General features: G+C 38.5%; 1 protein-coding gene across 1 annotated transcript in view; it reads right to left on the bottom strand.

Annotated features, from left to right (window-relative positions):
- Positions 1-12,526, bottom strand: part of map4k5 (mitogen-activated protein kinase kinase kinase kinase 5) — a 101,695-nt gene extending 89,169 nt beyond the window's left edge. The window contains exons 1-2 of the mRNA XM_072458331.1: positions 12,334-12,526; positions 7,517-7,574 (exon numbers count right to left, since the gene is read on the bottom strand). Coding sequence (XP_072314432.1) covers positions 7,517-7,574; positions 12,334-12,441 — 166 coding nt within the window. The 5' untranslated portion in view covers positions 12,442-12,526. The remainder of the gene's footprint in view (positions 1-7,516; positions 7,575-12,333) is intronic.
- Positions 12,527-16,493: the final 3,967 nt, after the last annotated feature.

The raw sequence follows: 16,493 nt of genomic DNA on the forward strand, positions 1-16,493 counted from the left end.
GGCGTGTTCCATCGCAGAAAACAAAAACAGCATCCAGATGACCAAAAACAAAGATTTTTCCACGATAACTCGCAAATCTAAATTGCGTCTCATGTTCACATCCGCCTCCACGATGGCGCTCCATTGCCAGGATGTGACCGTACTGTTTTCAGACTCCTCTCTCATTCCTTTACGGCATGCGCAAAGTCAGCAACGACCACGCGCCAGCAATAACAGAAGAGATCGCGCCGTTCTCTCCAAATCTACGAACGCGGTTGGACTCGAGCGCGTCAAAGTCAAGTCCAAGTCACGTCCAAGTCACGTCCAAGTCACGTCCAAGTCACGTCCAAGTCACGTCCAAGTCACGTCCAAGTCACGTCCAGACAGCTGCTCGCGATTCAGACCGACAGGAGGTTCAAATGGACAACGTGAGGCCAAGAGCTACTCCAGCATCTGCCTGAACGAAGGACATGGTCATAAACAAAGGAAAATATGTAGTATTTATTGTACGGGGGAGTTTTAGGAGTCGGTCAAATCGAGTAAAGACGTTAAAGAAGCCAAAATGCACTGCTTTGCCTGGATTAGAGCGTAAACTAGCGATTATTGTAGTAGTCGACGATTATTTCTGTTGTACATTGAGATTTTTTAAATACATTTTTAGCCAAACATGGGTTGAAATATGGTGACTGAAGGCTTCTACTTCAAGAATATCTAGAAAAAAATATTTTTATTGATAAATTGGAGAGTTAGAGCCTCAGAATAATCAAGGATGATCAGGGATGTCACGATATCAAATGCTAGCGTTACGATTATTGCGAGAGGAAATATGGCAATTTAACGTTTATTCACGATTATTCACACTCTTAATTTGGTCTCATTGAAATCGTTTAATCAATTTCTCAAAAGTGCCTTGACGTATCGGTGATCGAGTCGTTGTGAGTGTTCTGGTCAGTATCCACCAGAGAATGCTGTCAATTTTTATTTTTTTTTAATGGAAGAAAAAGTGCAACTAGAAAAAACAAACGTTGAGGCGGACACGGTAGTTTTAATCACATTTGTTGGAGAAGAGCCAAGAAAACGAGGTGAGAAGAGAGTTAATTTGTTTTGCAGGTTGTTCTAGTCAATTTAGAGAACTGAAAACAACAAAATGGAAGAAAAAGTGCAACTAGAAAAACAAACATGGAGGCGCCCACGGCAGTTTTTATCACATTTGTCAGAAAAGAGCAATAAAAATGAGGTGAGAAGGGAGTTCATTTGTTTTGCATGTTGTCCTAGTCGCTTATTTAAAAGTTAGGCTTCCACTGTCGTGCTGTGTTCACTACTGCCCCCAGTGGTCAGCACAAGTACAGCTCAGTAGCCACACATCCATAAGCTGAGAGCAGACGAATCGCACACGGGCCACATGACGGACAAAACGACGCACTGGAGCCTCCAAACGTACCAGTCTGGAACGTACGGGGTAAATGAGCCTTAATGACCTTTATTGTTAGACCAGTCTACTTTGTTTGCCTGAGCCCTGCATCTCCTCGCCACACCTCTCTCCTCTTTTTACCTCCCTCACCGTCTCTCTGCTCTCCATTTTCTCACTCGCTTTTGGGATTTTTCTGGAAGGATTGCAATACAAAAACTTCAGGACCATAAACAATTGAGACGGGATTTGAACTGATGCCAACACTAGAATCACATCCATTTCAGAACATGTTTGTAGAGGTCTAAACTACAATAGGGCTGATTGATTTGGCCAAAAATCATAATTGCCCTTTTCTCCCTAAAAAAATAAATTGCGATTGTGATTTGATTGCCATTATTTTACTAAATTAAATTACCGTATTTTCCGGACTATAAATCGCACCTTTTTTCATAGTTTTGGCCCGGGTGCAATTTATACTTATATTTATACTTATATTCCGGAGCAACTTATGTGATTTGTTATTTTCACACTTGTAACCGCATTTCATACTCCAGTGCAACTTATGTGTTTTTTATTATGCATTTTTTGGCTGGTGCGACTTATACTCCAGTCCGACTTATAGTCCGGAAAATACGGTAACTTTTTTTTATTTTGACGTATTGTATCTTATATTTAAGATAAGATAAGATCCCCTATTTAAGCCCAAATTGACCATATTCAAAGTAATAATGACCTAAAATAACAGTATTTATTTTCAGTTCCAGGGTCGGGCTTTGTGACCGTTTCGCCCGATTCTGCTTTACATAACGAACGAGAGCGCCTCGCCTCTCTAGAACTTCTCATTTGGCTGCTGCGTCGTCGTGGATCACCGCGTCGTCGTGGATCACATTTCACATTTACCGACAACGCACACGGAATAAAGGAAGCGACGGAAACGCTCCACCAACAACAACCACCAACAGTCTTTAATAGCCTTTCTTTCCCAGCTGCCTGAAGTATGTGCCAAAGATATCCATCCATTGTGTCCGTGGCGGGGGTTTTGAGACCCAAATATGTCGAAACATTCTATTATCTAAATAAATGCAACCTTTTTGATTTGATTAAAAAAAAAAAAAAAAAAAAAAAAAAAAAAACTCAGATTGTGATTCAAATATAAGGTTATGGTTTACTTCATTGTCGCTGTAGGGCAATTTGTCCTCTGTATTTGACCAAATTCTTGCGTTTTCTCACTATTTGCTCAGGTTTATTAGCAGTTAAATGAGCTCTTATTCAACCTAAAATCAACAGAGTAAAAGAAAAGGTTATCAGATTTTGTTTGTCCACGTCTGAGTTTTCCCGTAATAAGTGACCAACGTTTGCGCACGTGCGGCTCAAATTTAGACTCAAATTGGGTTTGGACTCAAATGGAAGAACGGCACTCCTTCCGCTCTCTTCTCCCTCTCCTCCGTCGTTCTCTCTCTCCCTCTGTTGTTCTCTCTCTCAGTAGCAGCTCCAGTTAAACCTGTTCTAATCCACACAGCGAGTCCAGAGCTATTCACCTGCAGCTCAAACAAACAAGGAGTGACTTCTGCCTTCAAGTCGAGGGAAAAATACAGGCTTTAGTTCACACCCTGAGAGCACAATGAGAGATTTACTCACAATCCTGCCATGGTTAATATCAAATTTAACTCAAAGTGCTCCTAAAATTGGTGTACTTGAATAAATTAAACCCATGCTGACAACATTATCAATCAGAAATGAGGCTTTCCTGGTTAAATTAAAAGAAAATGCATTTGTAAGCAGGTTGTTTTGTTTTTCCTCTTCAGAGCAACCAGACAAAAAGCTATTGTACCTTATACTTTTATAGAAACCAGAGCGCCAAAGCACCCAAAACAAAGCCAAGAGAGACGGCGCAAACTCCACACAGTCTGGGAATAAAACCCAGGACCGTCTCGAGCAGGAGCACTAACTGCTGTGTCACTTGTAACGAGGTCGCTTCGCCGGTATTTTGGAATTTAGGCTCCGAAATGAGGGAAACTAACAATCCAGCGATGACTTGGACATTTCCACCAGTTTCTTCAACACATCAGCAGAGTTGGAATCAGAAGAAAGTATGCTGCAAGTTGCAGTCGAGCAATAAACAACCAGAGCTTATGTCAGGCGTACGTTTAGGTCTAAATTATGGCTTTACTCGAGGTGGATTTGAGTGTGTAACTTTCACGACACAGATTTTAAACAGTGCGTAATTTAGAGCAGATAGAGAACATGTTTGTCTCCAGTACTGTGCTTCAGATGTGGTTTAGTTCTGCGTTTTATAGTTCTGCGTTAGACCGACAACATTCAGAACATATTTTCACAACGCATCAGGAACGTGCTAGAATAAACCGGTAAATGTCTTGGCTGAGGTTCAAGTGTCGCACAAAACGTGAAGGTGCCATAAATCTAACCACAAAGTGCAGAAATGTCACTTCATACACTCGTTTGGGAGATCACACTCATTCACGTCTCATTTTGAGGTATTTTTAATAGTTGAAGAAAGTAAGTAAGTACAAGCCTCTTAGAGTACACTGAATACACGTCAGTTTGCTGCGTATGGGGACAGCTTTGGACCAGTGCGGGATATTTATTTTATATATTTTACTTTCCAAGCCTCGGATTTCATTGCTTTTTTTCCCCTCAAATATTTTTTTTATTCAACACAAACAAAAAAAAAAAAAAAGACCAGAGAGAGAAAAAAATAAATAAAAATGCTCTATTTTCCGGACTATAAGTTGCACCTTTTTTCATAATTTTGGCCGGGGTGCGACTTATACTTATATACTTATACTCCGGAGCGACTTATGTGATATTATTAGTTATTTTCACACTTGCAACCGCATTTCATACTCCAGTGCGACTTATATATGTTTTATCTTCTCTATTATGCATTTTTTGGCTGGTGCGACTTATAGTCCGGAAAATACGGTAATACTAAAAAATAAAAAAAGAGAAAATCAAGGCACACGAAACCCAAAAAAAACGTCACATTTAGTCCATCAAATTTATCCATTTTCAAATTAAGCGAGATGTGATTTTACGCACAGAGAATCCAAAATATCCGAGCTTTGTGTCTAAACGGCTCCGCCTCGTTCACTCTCGCCGCCGTCGCTAAGCGTGATACAAACGAGGCACGGTGGTGCTCGGAGTGAACTTGTTTGCGCGTTAAACCAGTTCAGTTCGGTCTGATCCTGAGCCCAAAGCCCCTCGCCGTAATCCGCCATAATCCGCTCTGTGTCAGTGGGTCAGAGGAGCGCGGCGGCCAGACGCTCCGCCGCTCGTGCGTTTACACATCAGATTCGTTACAGATTGTATATTTCACACATCATCCCGATAAAGTACGCACAGATTTGTATATTTATACTACGCCAGTTTGTGTCTGATACGGTTGTCACGATAATTACTATATCGACTTCAATATTGTACAGTAAACAGAATCTTTGACAATGTTTTCTGAGGTTCAATATTTATCGCGAGTACAAAAAAGTACTGTATTTTCCAGAGTATAAGTCGCACCAGCCAGAAAATGCATAATAGAGAAGAAAAATATATATAAGTCGCACTAGAGTGAGTATAAGCATTTTAGGGGAAATTTATTTGCTAAAATCCAAGACCAAGAACAGACATTTAATCTTGAAATGCAGTTTAAAATAATAAAAGATTAGAGAACATGGTGAATAGGTGTACGTATGCTAACGCTAACACCTTCAGCTACATGAGGCGTGTCTGGTTTGTTAAAGTAACATATTAACAGTTATTCAGATAACTATAGCATAAAGAACATGCTAACAAGTTTACCAAAGCATCAGTTTTACCCCAAATCACTAAATCCATTCAGGGTTCAGAATAAGCGGTATCGCGTCGCAAAATGCGACGCAATTTCTCTCAAATGCGATGCATTCATCAGAAAAAGTGTTTTTGTATCGCAGCTTTTGCGATACAAAAATGGGTGTTCAATTGTATAACCAAAGCGTCTAAAAGTACTGATCACTCGTCAATCGATTGTCAATAACGTCATGACACATGTAGGACGCTGTGTTGACGTGACGAGTCCCGCTGCTGTCACAGATCAAGTCTGAAAGTGGGAGGAGCCACGTGCGGTACAAGTTAGTGTCACAGATTCAGACTTCCGAGGTCAATAGCTCCTAAACGCAAAAGTCTTTGCAGATCATTCACAGCCAAAATATTCATATTTACACTGCCAAGTGACACAACCTCGTTTTTTACAATCAGATGCGTATTTTGGGCTCAGCAAATTACATGGATCCGAATGTGCGGAGCCGAGACGAGTGCTTAGGGACCGTCATCAAACAGCAAAACAAAAAAATAAGATAAGATAAGATATTCCTTTATTGTCCCACATGGGGAAATTTCATTGGTGCAACGCAGGTAGATACAGAGGTAGATACAGACGAACAGATCACTTATAGGAAGTCTGAAAAACACTTTCAGTAGAAGATCTCCTATAAATAAATAAAAACTCCCATAGACAAATAAATAAATAAATACCATTGCATGTGATCCCGACAGTAATTGCACATGAATATGTGTCACAACAGCACATAGATTGCACATGAATTTCACAGTAATTGCACATATGACAGAAAATGGAATGGAACGTCAAATAGAGCGGTACAATTTGAATAACACATAAAATACACCATGATGGACGCCACAGCAACATTTATTTTTCCATCAGAAGCTTAATACATATTTTTTGAGTGTAAAGACAATATGTAAATGAGGCTCATCTGATTGATGAAGATATGGAAGAAAGTTGTAAATAAGGCCATCTGACTTTGTGTTGATTAATTTGTTCAACAACTAATTTTATTTGCAAGTTGTTGTTTTTTTGTTTTTTTAACGTTTAAAAAGTGTTTAAAAGTGAATTTGTTAAAAGATTTTTTTAAATAATAGAATGTTTACAAATACATTTTAAATAATCGTGTTATATCAATGGAAAATAGTGATTGTTAGTCACTTTCGTGTTTTGCTATGCAATTATCAAATTGCCATACAAATTTGAAAAAAAATACGGATTGTTTAGCAGCGCCGCTATACAAGTGAAAATCCTTAATCTGAGCCCTGCCATTGAATTCTTCTTCCTCTGTGTCACTTCTAAACAACTCCACAAACTCCGGAAGAAGACGATTGCGTAAATAATATCACAAATAAGTCGCTCAGGAGTATAAGTCACACACCGGCCAAACTATGAAAAAAGATTATAGTATACTTATAGTCCGGAAAATACGGTAATGCCTTTTTTGTTCTCATTTTGAAGTACAATAAGATTTGAGCTGCAGATGATTGAATAAGTCACTTCTATGACTAATTAGATACAAAACAAGTATTCAAGCATTTCATTGTGCGATTTAGGTATTGTAACTCATGCTTTTAATAATATGATGCAATTTAACAAGGATTTACTGGCATCATCCAGCTTTGTGTTCATTGTGTCAGTAGTGTCAATACTGCTGCGATAGAGATATTTTTCTGTAGCAATACATCGCGTAGTATCAGCAGGAAATATCTGAATCAGAAGTGACGTGCTTGGAAACGTGGTGCAGAGCCTGGTACTTATGAAAACCCTCTATCACATTCACTTTAATGAAGCGGCAAAACAAACACTTATGTCGTTGTTTGTGGCGTTTACTTCCAGCTCCTTTTTCTAAAATTCACTGATTCATGAAGGATTTGTGATGATGAAATGAAAAAAATTAAGTAATAATAATAATAGCAAAACATTTATGTTCCGTTCTGTTGTTTGTGTGATTTGTCCAGCATATTGTTAGATTTAAGGCTGCAACAAGTGAATAGAATAATTGCTATTGATTTTTGAAATAATTGTCAACTCATTGCAGTGCCCCCTACAGGTCGGACGACTCGTTGAACTAAAATACAGTTAAGATGAATACATTTGGAATCTTTGCTAGCATTTTGTGTGGCTAACCGCAACGCCACAAACCGCACAACCTTATGACAAGGGTTTGTGGTGCTGATGGATCGACAAAAGCATCACACAAGCAGCACAAAAGCAGGTGATTCGATTCACCACACAACACACAACAACTCGTTCATCCGTCAGAAAGCGATGAGAAAATCAGCTCGTACCTGGTTCCAGCTTTATGATCTTCACCGCGGCCAGCTCGCCCGTTTGGATGTTTCGAGCCTGAAAGAATCGCACAAAAACACTTCTGTTACAAAACCGCACGCTCAATAGTCGTTCAGGGGGTTTGAAAATGCTGAAGTACAACTGGGGATATCAAGATTATCAGGTTAATCGATAATCTTGATGTATCAGGTCACAATATCATCAAAAAAATAATAATTGTGACCATTTAAGAAGCTAAATTAAGTATTTTAGTTCAATCTTAAGTCCAAAAAAATAGTCCTAATTGTAAAAAAAAAAAATCTGTATCTTTTTGTCAAATTTAACTTTATTTTGTACAAATTTAGTAACATGTTAGACAATAGGAATGAAAGAAAAATAAAGATTTCACTGTTGTTTGGTCAATGACAATCGTGAATAATCGTTAAATTATTATGTTTAATTATTATTATAATCGTAACACAAAAATGTGCTATTGTGACATCATTGTTTTGGTTATTTAAAATACATGTTAGCACTTTTTTACCCTGGAAAATAAAAACAGTGTTACATTTTTACAGAATACAACAGCAAATAATTTAACAATAAACCAAAAAAGGCCTTAAATTATGTAAATACACTTTAATAACATCCAAACACTAAATTATGTGTGATTCTACCAGCCCTTTAACCCCTGAACATTGACCCAGGCTGCCTCCATTAGCTTGTACTATAGACGTAAACTATGCTAACTCCGTACTTAGCGCGTCAATCAAACGTCCTTGTACGGATTGCAAAATAAAGTCGGTAAACACAAGTGAAATAAGGAGCGGCCGTACAGTTCACGACTCAGACGCCACGGTCGCTCGGAGACGGCGAAAGCTTGGCCTCGGGGGGGGGTTGCGGTTAAATCCAGGTCAAGACGGGATGCGCCCCTTAATCCCGAGGAGAGAGTGAAGAGAATGAGCCACATGCCTCATGAACCAGCCCTCGCGCCCCAAATCGGGGGTTTAACGACGAGGGTCCGAGCGAATACACTACGAACGCGAGGTCGAAATGTACTACGCGTTTGACATGATTCGTGGTGGGATTTTCAATAGTGCGGCCTTTTGTGTGAGGCTGGTTGAATTACCGTATGTTCCGGACTATAAATCGCACCTTTTTTACCACCTTATACTTATATACTTGTGATATTATTTGTTATTTTCACACTTGCAACTGCATTTCATACTCCAGTGATACTTATGTTTTTTTCTTCTCTATTATGCATTTTTTGGCTGGTGCAACTTATACTCTGGTGGGACTTAGTCCAGAAAATACGATAGGTTGGACAAAAATATATAATTGGTGTTTCCAATTACAAGAGCAGACAATGGGTGGCTTCTAATTTATCAAATGTTTGTCCCCATCGACAAAAAACAAGCAAGAATTTAAAAAGTTGTGGTACAAATGACACTTCCTGCTTGTAGTATAGTCATAAACATGCATCAGTAACTATATTTCATCTGTAATCAGTGAATGATCAAATAAAATGAATCAAATATGCCACCATAGCATCAGTCTAAACCTGTGGGAAACACTGGTCACTAATCACATTCCCTCACAGCGATCACGACTGGATTTTAAAACTAATACAAATGTCTTTCGCTATTAAAAAGGCGCTGTACCCGATCTTAAAAACATAAAAAACCAGAAACAAAACGTATTCCTTTCCCGCGTTTTGCCGCCACAGCGACGCCAACAGCCACTACTTCCTGGTTTGCGTGTGATAAAAACGCTCTATAATTATCTTCTTTTGCTTTTACGATACATTTTTACTTGAGTGAAACAAACAAGTGTGTACTGTTCCTTTAATTATCTGCACATAAACAATGCAGACTTTGTTAGAGTCGTACACAGCAAAACAATACAACACAAACGACATTCTTACAGACGGAGGGTGGATTAAATTACATTGACTGAATTACAATATTGATTAAAACTATATAAAAAAACATGTTTCCTTATTCTAATGAAATGTTTACTGAAGGGTTTTATTTATATATGTTTGTTGAGTCTGATCCGAGCACAAAAGCAGAAGAGACGCTACAACACCTTCAACCAGGAAGTGGTGACGCAACTCCTGTTTACAGCTAATAAACAATAAACAATGCAGGGGATTTCAAGGTCAAAGAGCGCCGGAGAAAAGACCTAATTAACGGGAATTCAAATGTTTCAAATGACGATGCTGGAAGAGTTGAGGGTCGGGTTCTTCTTCTGATCTATAGCCACAGCTGCCCTGAGGCGTGGTAAAAGCATTTGCAGTATTGGTAAAAATGTGTTATTAAACTGTGATATTTTGATTGTAATGATGACAATGTCCGTGAAACATAGAGAGCGTTTTATTGCTGTGTGAAATGTGAAGGAAAAGCACATTTAAAGCATTTACAGTGATCCAGGTCCAAGTGTGTTTAAATGAAGATCGAGAGCAGCAGCAGAGAGACAACACTCTAAATACAGTAAATACATAAATACAGCCACTCGGGACATAAATCACTGAGGAATGTTAAAAGGAGGAGGAGAGAGGAGAGAGAGGAGAGAGAAATGCAAGGAGAGGAGGGAGAGGAGAGAGAAATTAAAGGAGGAGAGGAGAGAAAAATTGGAGAGGAGAGAAGAGAGGCGAGAGAAAAGATAGGAGAGGAAAGAGGAAAGAGAGAAGAGAGAGGAAAGAGGAAAGAGGAGAAAGAGGAGAGAGGGGAGAGGAAAGAGGGAAGAGAGAGAAGAGAGGAAAGAGAGAAAAGAGGAGAGAGAGGAGAGGAGAGAGAGAAGAGAGGAGAGAGAAGAAGAGAGGAGAGGAGAGGAGAGAGAAGAGAGGAGAGAGGAAAGAGAGAAGAGGAGAGAGAGGAAAGACAAAAGTTTAGCTCTGAGCTTTGTAACGAGCCGTTTTAAATAAATTGTGTCAAACCCTCATGGAAGTTGTGTCTTGTACCTGCACAAAATAAATAAATTAAAAAAACAAAAAAAAACAAATCTGTATTAGTATTAGTAGTAATTCACTCCAAGAGACATTTTCAGTTACAACACCAAAAAATAAAGTACACATACTGCGTTAGAACACTTCCTGCCCTGGTCCAAATCCACAAAGAGAGAAACAAAGAGAGAGACTGATCATATTTCGGCAGCTCACGGAGGAAACATCGCTGTTGTCACGGCAATAAAACGCCAACATCGATTTAAATACCGAGTCGTTTGGATTGTGAACGAGCTGGAGAATGAGAGCTTTTTACTCAGACCCAGATGAAAGCTAAAGAGTATCTGCTTGAAGTATATTCACAGGCAGAGGAGGTTATTTTTGGTGTAATGACTGCTCCGTTTGCATTAGTGTCGTTTTGATATGGATTAGTTTATGGTATTGATATTTAGGATTGAATGATAAAACCTCGTCTTTCAGCACACGACATGTTTTAGAATCTGTGCATATTTCAGAAAAGCATTATTAGATTACTATGTGATGTATGGTTACCATGATTAATATAATTATTAGTATGACTCATTATCAGTAATATTATTATGATTACAGTGTTCTCGCTGGGCTGAGGTTGATTGCGGCGGGACAAACTGTGCAGGCGCCGTGGGCAGAGCGAGCGAGAAGTGCTTAAAAAATGTTCGGTCTCGCCTGTGACACAGCGCTTGGCCCGCCATGCTAAAACCCCTCAGCGGGAACACTGGATTATGATGGTGATGATTATTATTAGTAGTAATAGTAATACCGGTAGTATTAATAGTAGTATGATTAATATGATAATGATTATGATTATGAAACAGTCCGTGTCTGACGTGTTGATGTTTAAAAATGGCGTGTTCTTCAGTAAAAACAGTTTGTTTACATGTCTTTTGGCGGCGTCACCTGTTCAACACGGAACATCATGTGACCAAACCAGGAAACATCATGTGACCAAACCAGATCTCAAAGACCTTCATGGACCGCCCACATTTTACACACCATTATGTCATTATGTACTACAAATACTTCATGTAAACTATACATGATGAAGTATAATAAATGGACAAAATGTACACAACAATGTTTTACTACTAACGTATAATGGAGCTGTATAATCGTGTTTATGCATTTTGTGCAATATTATTTATGTAGTTTTATGTTTACAGTATTTGCTTTGTAAGAAGTTGATCAGCTCAAACCAAGAAAATAAAGTAAATCAACGGACAAAACACGTCACGGCAACGTTACGGCAACGTCACGGCAACGTCACGGCAACGTCACGGCAACGTCACGTGAAGAAGACCAAGTGTGTGTTTTATTCAGTATTTTTATCTAACAGGGCACTAATGAAAAGGAGAGGTTCTCTAATTTGGTTTTCCTTTGTAAAAATAAAAGATTAAAATTAAATGAATACAATAAATATAATTTTAAAATGATAATTTAAAAAAAAAATTGGGAAAAAAATGCTAAAAAAAATAAAACAAACAAAAACAATACAAACAATAAACAAATAAATAAGTCACAATTAGGTAGAATTAATAGATTTCCCCCCGTATGAATAAATGATAAAAAATAACATAATAATATAATACAAAAATATTATAATAATAAATAAACAACTAAATAAATAAATGAATAAATAACTGGCAATGCTGACAAAAAAATGTGCAAACAATAAACACATAAAATCACAATTTGACATTCTGCCAAAGTCGTCCGGCCCTGTTTCATGGCCATGCTGTGTTTTTTTCCTCGAGGTAAAAACAAACACTACAGGGTCATAAACGAGTCGGACAGCGCCGGTGGTCATGTGACCCCGGAGCGGCCTTTGAAGAAACCGTTGTGGAGCGTGTTTACCTTGTATACGTCTCCATACGTCCCACTTCCCACTCTCTGCACGAGCTCGAAGTCGTGCTGCGGGTTCCTCCTCTGAATCTCACTGCTTGGACGTGGAAAAATGTCCATCGCTCGCCTCAGAAATCTCCCTCGCGTTCAGTGAAAAACCCCCCGGGACGGCTCGATCTGGTGACCGCAGGTGGAGTCACTCGGACAGTCCTTCCTTCAGCTTCATATCCTGGAAAAACAAGAGCAATTTTAAGTATTGCACATGACGTATTGCACGAAAGGGAATCGGGTGCGATACAATACAACATCTTAACGTGAATAAATCTAAAAAATATCAAATTATGTGCGTCATAACGTAATGTAAACACAAAGTAAGGGCTCCAAATCAAATATATTTACTTTTTGTTTGTTTTTCTGCAATATTCTGTCACATTTGTGAAGCAACCAGAAGAATGTGTCAGTCACTGTGATCTAATCATGTGAATCCAAAGTTAAATCAGTTAAAAAATCATGATTAGAGACTAAAATAATACATTTTTTGACAGATTTATAAGTTTTAAGGCAACAATAATGTGCTAAAAATGACCCATCTACGTTTACATCAGTGCAAAATATGTCTAAAAAGTTTTTTACATTGACAAAAGTACGGTTTAAGTTGCTTTATGACAGTTCGTGATGATAAACAACGCAAAAATCAAGCAAATACCTTAACAATATGACTTTTAATGCAACTATTGTGAACGTTGAGCTTACTTTAAAACAGATTTACGCGAGTGTACTGCGCCAAACAAGTGAATTTAACTCATTTCTGCACATCAGCTGTTGCAAACGTTGAGTTAAACGGACAAAATGACGTTTGAAGTAGTTTTTCTGTCCCTGTAGAAAGCTAGTTGTGGCTTAGCTCAGGCGGCTAATGCTAACGTAGCTCGTCTCAACTTTTGGTCCACAGCAGAGCTCGCGTTTCCTTTACCTTTGGCGCCTCTGACATTGCAAACCGTCCGCTTTGTTTACGCCATAAAAGTTGAATATCGCGTCGAATCAAATCCACGGGAAAAATAACTAAAAAGTAGAAAAAAAAGAGTAAAAAACGCTGCTTTATTGTCGAGCGAACGCGACGAGTTGTAACGTCACTCGCGCTTCCAACTTTTTTTATTCCTCCGCCGCCGCCGCGAGCGTCCCGTAGCGGACTTTCGGGCCCGGTTCAGTCCAGTTCTGGCCCGGACGAGACATCGCGCGACGCTGACGGGGGTTTTCGAGACGTTTAAGCGGGTGCGAAACGGTCCCGGGACGCGTGGCGGAGTTGCGCGCGTGGAAGAAGTGATCGTAAATGAGCGAGAAAGCAACAGTGCGCGTCGCTCTGAGCTCCGGCGTCAGGATACAGTGCGCGCCGCGTTCAAGGGGCCGCTCGTAAAACGCAGTACGCGGAGGAGAGCGGCGTTTCATTTACGTTCTTTAGCCCAAAACTTTACTTAAAAGAACGAATTTAGGGTTTAATAAAGGTGGAAAGAGTTGTGAACATGTGTAATGTAAGTAAAAGTACAGTTGCTAGGCTAAAACAAATACTCTATTAAGTATTGTTGTCAAAATACGCGTGAAAAATACTCATCAAAGTACGAGACACTACTTTTAACGACATTTTGGGTCAGTACTTGAACTAAGCTTGATTAATTAAGACAGTTTAAATCTGAATTAAGTCATTTAAATCACTATATTTATTCATTTAATTGTTTAAAAAAGTACAATTACTCCAATAAAATCTGCTAAATGACACTAACTTATGTATGTGTACTTAGTAAGTTTCCACACATGCTAAATTATTACTTAAAACAACGAATTTAGAGTTTAGCAATGGTGGAAAGAGTTGTGAACATGTGTAACGTAAGTAAAAGTACAGTTGCTAGGCTAAAACAAATATTTTATTAAGTATTGTTGTCAAAATACGTGTGAAAAATACTCATCAAAGTACGAGACACTACTTTTAACGACATTTTGGGTCAGTATTAGAATTAAACTTGATTTATTAAGACAGTTTAAAGCTGAATTAAGTTGTTTTAAACCACAATCAAAATATTTACTTGTACAAAAAAAGTACAATTACTCCAATAAAATCTACTAAATGCCAGTAACTTATGTATGTGTAATTAGTTAGTTTACACACATGCTAAATTATTACTTAAAACAACGAATTTAGTGTTTATCAAAGGTGGAAAGAGTTGTGCAAATGTGTAACTCAAGTAAAAGTACTGTTTTTTGGATAAACATTTACTCTTTTAAGTATTGTTGTCAAAATACACGTGACAAATACTAATTAATGTACTAGTCGCATTTTGGGTCAGTATTTGAACAAACATTTTATTAAATGGACAGTTTAAAGCTGAATTAAGTTGTTTTAAACCACAATCAGAATATTTACATGTACAAATAAGTACAATTACCTCAATAAAATCTACCAATGGCAGTAACTTGGAATGTATGTGCAATTAGTTAGATTTCACCTATGCTATTTAATTATAGATATTTGTATTTGGCACTTTCTATTATTATTATTATTAGTAGTAGTGGTAGTAGTAGTAGTATTAGTATTAGTATTAGTATTAGTGTTAGTATTGTTATTATGTAACTTGAAGCTGCTGCATATGACTTTGTTTTCCTCTCCATGTCATGTTTTTTTTGTTAATATTTCACTTTTTTATTGATTGAAGAGATGTATAGATTCTAATGTTTGCCAATATGTTTTGACAGGAACATATTTACTCCATTTAAACATTTACAAATACTGTACATACAACACTTATGGTCGTTTCAGCAGTGCAAGAACATTATTTTCCATGTATTTATAACAATAAATCAAATGTTATTGTTTTGACACGTCCCTCAAAGGCAGCGTCACAAAACGTGTCGATGACGCCAACTAGTGGAGGAAGTTAGTATCGCGGGAGATGCAGTTTCCAAAAGGTCAGAACAATAACAGTTAAATATAGCCGCAAGCGGCAATGATCGGCCCTCGCTACGCCGCCGCCACGCCGCAAGAGGAGGGGGCGCTAACGCGCCCCAATTGTCCTTTTATTACGCCTACTGCTGTAAACATGTTCTGGCGATTTCCCCATTGGAATAACATGGGAGGTTTTGGTCATCGCTACGGCAAAGCCGTAACAATTATGACATGGGTCTCACTGACTTTTTTGATGGGGCCAAAATTGAGTTGTGTGTCAAATTTCAGATAATTTCGCAAAACTAAACATTCAACCTCCATATAAAATCTGTAGGGGGCGCTGTGGCTCCAAATTAATTTATTTCACTTCAAGTAGGTTTAGGGCAAAGAGTTTAACAACTGATTCTAATTTGACGCAATTCGGACTTTATCTGCGCAAACGGCAGAAATTTTAAATATGGGAGATTTCTGAAATTCTAGCTACAGTTTGCGGCTTCGCCGCACAGAGACTGTGAGAGGTATCAATGTAATTTGGATAACTTTTGATGTCCCACTCCTCAGTAGCATTTTCACCAAATTTCAGCTTTTTAGGGCCAACGCCCTGGGAGGAGTTTGTAAAAGTACGACGTTTGGAAAAACTCCGAAGTCATGTTTAGCCATTTTTGAAGCAATATGGCCGACATTTGGTTGGGCGGACGGCGATGCCGTAATAATATTTTTTACTTCTCTTGTCACCATCTACCTCGGCGCCAAATTTCATGATTCTACGATCAGATTTTTTTTGGGTCATTTCCCATCTCTCAATGCATTTTTGGTACATTTGGGGGCGCTGACGCGCCAATTTTTTTTATTTTAGAAAAGGGAAATAGCCAGAATGTAGAGAGGCACGATTTTTAGAGGTGTGAACAATTTTGTGACTTTTCGTCAATGTTCACTGGGTGAAAAATAGGGGGGTTGGTCCCGAGAAGAAGAAAGAAGAAAGAATAATATTCCGATGCGAAAACAATGTTTCCCATTTTTCAAATATCATAAACTATACATTTTCGGAAAGCGCTCGCGCTTTCCTACCTCATGGTGTGGGTCCCTGGTCACTGACGGGTACTTTCGTTAATTTTGAGTGGGCTCCGCCCACTTTGTGTTTTTGGCCCTCTATACAGTAATAATGTTAAATTTTTGCATTACATGCTTATATGCACGGAACATGCAAGAGATGGGGAACGTATTCGTGAGCTACTTAGCG

The sequence above is a fragment of the Eucyclogobius newberryi genome, unplaced genomic scaffold (genome assembly GCF_026437365.1).
Source record: "Eucyclogobius newberryi isolate DKJ021-1_F unplaced genomic scaffold, fEucNew1.0.hap1 SCAF_21, whole genome shotgun sequence".
Taxonomy (NCBI): Eukaryota; Metazoa; Chordata; class Actinopteri; order Gobiiformes; family Gobiidae; genus Eucyclogobius; species Eucyclogobius newberryi.